General features: G+C 45.2%; 1 protein-coding gene across 1 annotated transcript; it reads left to right on the top strand.

Annotated features, from left to right (window-relative positions):
- Positions 1-1,090: 1,090 nt before the first annotated feature.
- LOC107480035 (uncharacterized) lies at positions 1,091-1,983 on the top strand. Its single transcript, XM_016100152.1, has 2 exons — positions 1,091-1,723; positions 1,855-1,983. The coding sequence occupies exons 1-2, from the start codon at positions 1,091-1,093 to the stop codon at positions 1,981-1,983; spliced, it is 762 nt and encodes a 253-aa protein (XP_015955638.1).
- Positions 1,984-2,425: the final 442 nt, after the last annotated feature.

Here is a 2,425-nt window from a genome sequence, read left to right as displayed (position 1 = left end):
GTAGAAAGCTGAGAAAGACCTTCGGAGAGAAACAAGACGGCACCGAGAGCTAGAGGACAAGCTCCTAAAGCTCGAGGCCGACCTCAAAGCTAAAACCGCTCGATCCAGTCACGAAGATAGTCCCCACAAGGACCAAGATCCATTCACCAAAGAAATCATGAAAGCTAAAGTCCCAAAGGACTTCAAAGCTCTTGACATGACCCCATAGGACGGTACATCTGATCCAAGTCTGTTAGCAATTTCAAAAGCAGGATGTATCTCATAAATGCCTCAGACGCCATTCGATGCAAAGCTTTCCCAACTACTCTAACCAAGACGGCAATAAAGTGGTTTGATAGTTTGCCGCCAAGGTCAATAGAAAGCTTCAATGACCTCGCCAAAAAGTTCCTAACTAGATTCTCCATCCAGAAAGACAAAGCCAAGCATGCCCCTAGCCTGTTAGGGATTAAACAAGGAGATCAAAAAAGCCTCTGAAACTACGTGGAAAGATTCAACAAGGCATGCCTGGATATACAAAGTCTGCCAACAGAAGCATCCATCATGGGTCTCATCAATGGCCTACGAGAAGGACCTTTTAGCCACTCAATATCCAAAAAACACCCAACATCTCTAAACAAGGTTCAAGAAAGAGTGGAAAAATACATCAACATGGAAGAGAACTCCTAATTGGGAGATAGCTCAAAAGCCGAATTCTCCTACCCACCTCGAGACAAGGATAAAGAATCCAGGAAGAAAGAAGACCAACCCACTGAAAAACCTAGAAAATACCATAACTGTACCCCTCTTCGGGTGTCTCTTGTGGATGTCTACTGAGAGATATGCATCATTGAGAAGATCCCACCGTCCCGCCCAATAAAACACAAAAGAGGAGGAAGTCGGATGGAGTATTGCAAATACCACTGAATCTATAGACATTCTACCAACGAGTGCTTCGACCTAAAGAATGTCATAAAGAAGTTGGCACGAGAAGGGTGACTAGATCGGCTCTTAGCCAATAAAGAGGATGAACCAAGAAAGAGAAGAAGGGATGAAGAGGTCAGACGAGTTGAACGTCCACCTCACACCCCTGAGAGACATGTTCATATGATAAATGGATGATTTGCCAGAGGAGGGTTATCTATATCATATCGGAGAAGGGGACAGGTCACCCAACCTCCCCACTATTACCTTTACCCAAGAAGATGCAACAGGCATCATCCCGGGGCATGATGATCCCATGGTCATTACCGTCATACTCGCCAATGCTAATCTCCACCAAATGTTGGTAGACCAAGGGAATTCCGCTGATATCTTGTTCAAATCTACCTTCGACAAACTTGGCTTACAAGAAAAAGAGCTCAGAGCATATCCGAATAGCTTGTTCGGACTCGGAGACACCCCAATTCAACTACTAGGATACATCTCACTGCATAAAACCTTTGGAAAAGGAACCCAGTCAAGGACACTAAGCATAGACTACATCGTAGTCAACGTGAGCTCAGCGTATAACGCCCTAATAGGTCGGACAACCTTGAACCAGCTCGCCGCAGTAGTCTCCACTCCGCATCTGTGCATGAAGTTCTCAACTCTAGAAGGGATCACCACGATAAAAGGAGACCAGAAGCTAACGCGACACTGTTACAATGAAAGTCTAAACCTTAAGGGCAACCCAGAGGAGAAGAAATCAACACCATCGAACTCGGGGGAGTTCGAGCTCGCGAAGAACTTCGTCCACAACTTGAAGGTGAGACCGAAGAAGTGCAGATCGGAGATACCCGGGATAAAATAACAAATATAGGGGCAGCCTTAAAGGGAGACCTAAAGGAGCTACTGATACAGTTCCTAAAGGATAATGCCGATCTCTTTGCATGGAAGGCTGTAGACATGCCCGACATAGATACCGAGCTAATATACCATAAACTGGCAGTATATCCCGGATCTTGGCCAGTGCAACAGAAGCGTAGGAAACTTGGCCTAGAAAGATCCCAAGCTGTGGAAGAGTAGGTACAAGCCCTACTCAAGGCAGGGTTCATAATGGAGGTCGAGTACCCCTTGTGGCTAGCCAACATCGTCTTGGTAAAAAAGTCAAATGGAAAGTGGCGGATGTGTACCGATTACACCAACCTCAATAAGGCCTGCCCAAAAGACCCATACCCACTCCCAAGTATAGACGCTCTAGTGGATGCCTCCTCTAGATATAAATACCTCTCCTTTATGGATGCTTATTCAGGATACAACCAAATTCCAATGTATCCACTTGACCAAGAAAAGACCTCGTTCTTAACCCTAAGAGCGAACTATTGCTATATAGTCATGCCTTTCGGACTCAAAAACGCAGGAGCTACATACCAAAGATTAATGAACAAAGTCTTTGCCGACCACATGGGAAAGCTAATGGAGATTTATGCAGATGATATGCTGGTAAAAACACAAAGTGAGGAATCAT

Source organism: Arachis duranensis, chromosome 1 (genome assembly GCF_000817695.3).
Source record: "Arachis duranensis cultivar V14167 chromosome 1, aradu.V14167.gnm2.J7QH, whole genome shotgun sequence".
Taxonomy (NCBI): domain Eukaryota; kingdom Viridiplantae; phylum Streptophyta; class Magnoliopsida; order Fabales; family Fabaceae; genus Arachis; species Arachis duranensis.
The sequence above is the reverse complement of the archived record's forward strand: the minus strand, read 5'-3'. Positions and strand labels throughout refer to the sequence as shown.

Coding starts and splice junctions, on each gene's coding strand:
- LOC107480035 (XM_016100152.1), top strand. CDS start 1,091: ATGGATGATTTGCCAGAGGAGGGTTATCTATATCATATCGGAGAAGGG. Junction 1,724..1,854: donor ACTTCGTCCACAACTTGAAG/GTGAGACCGAAG, acceptor TTTGCATGGAAG/GCTGTAGACATGCCCGACAT.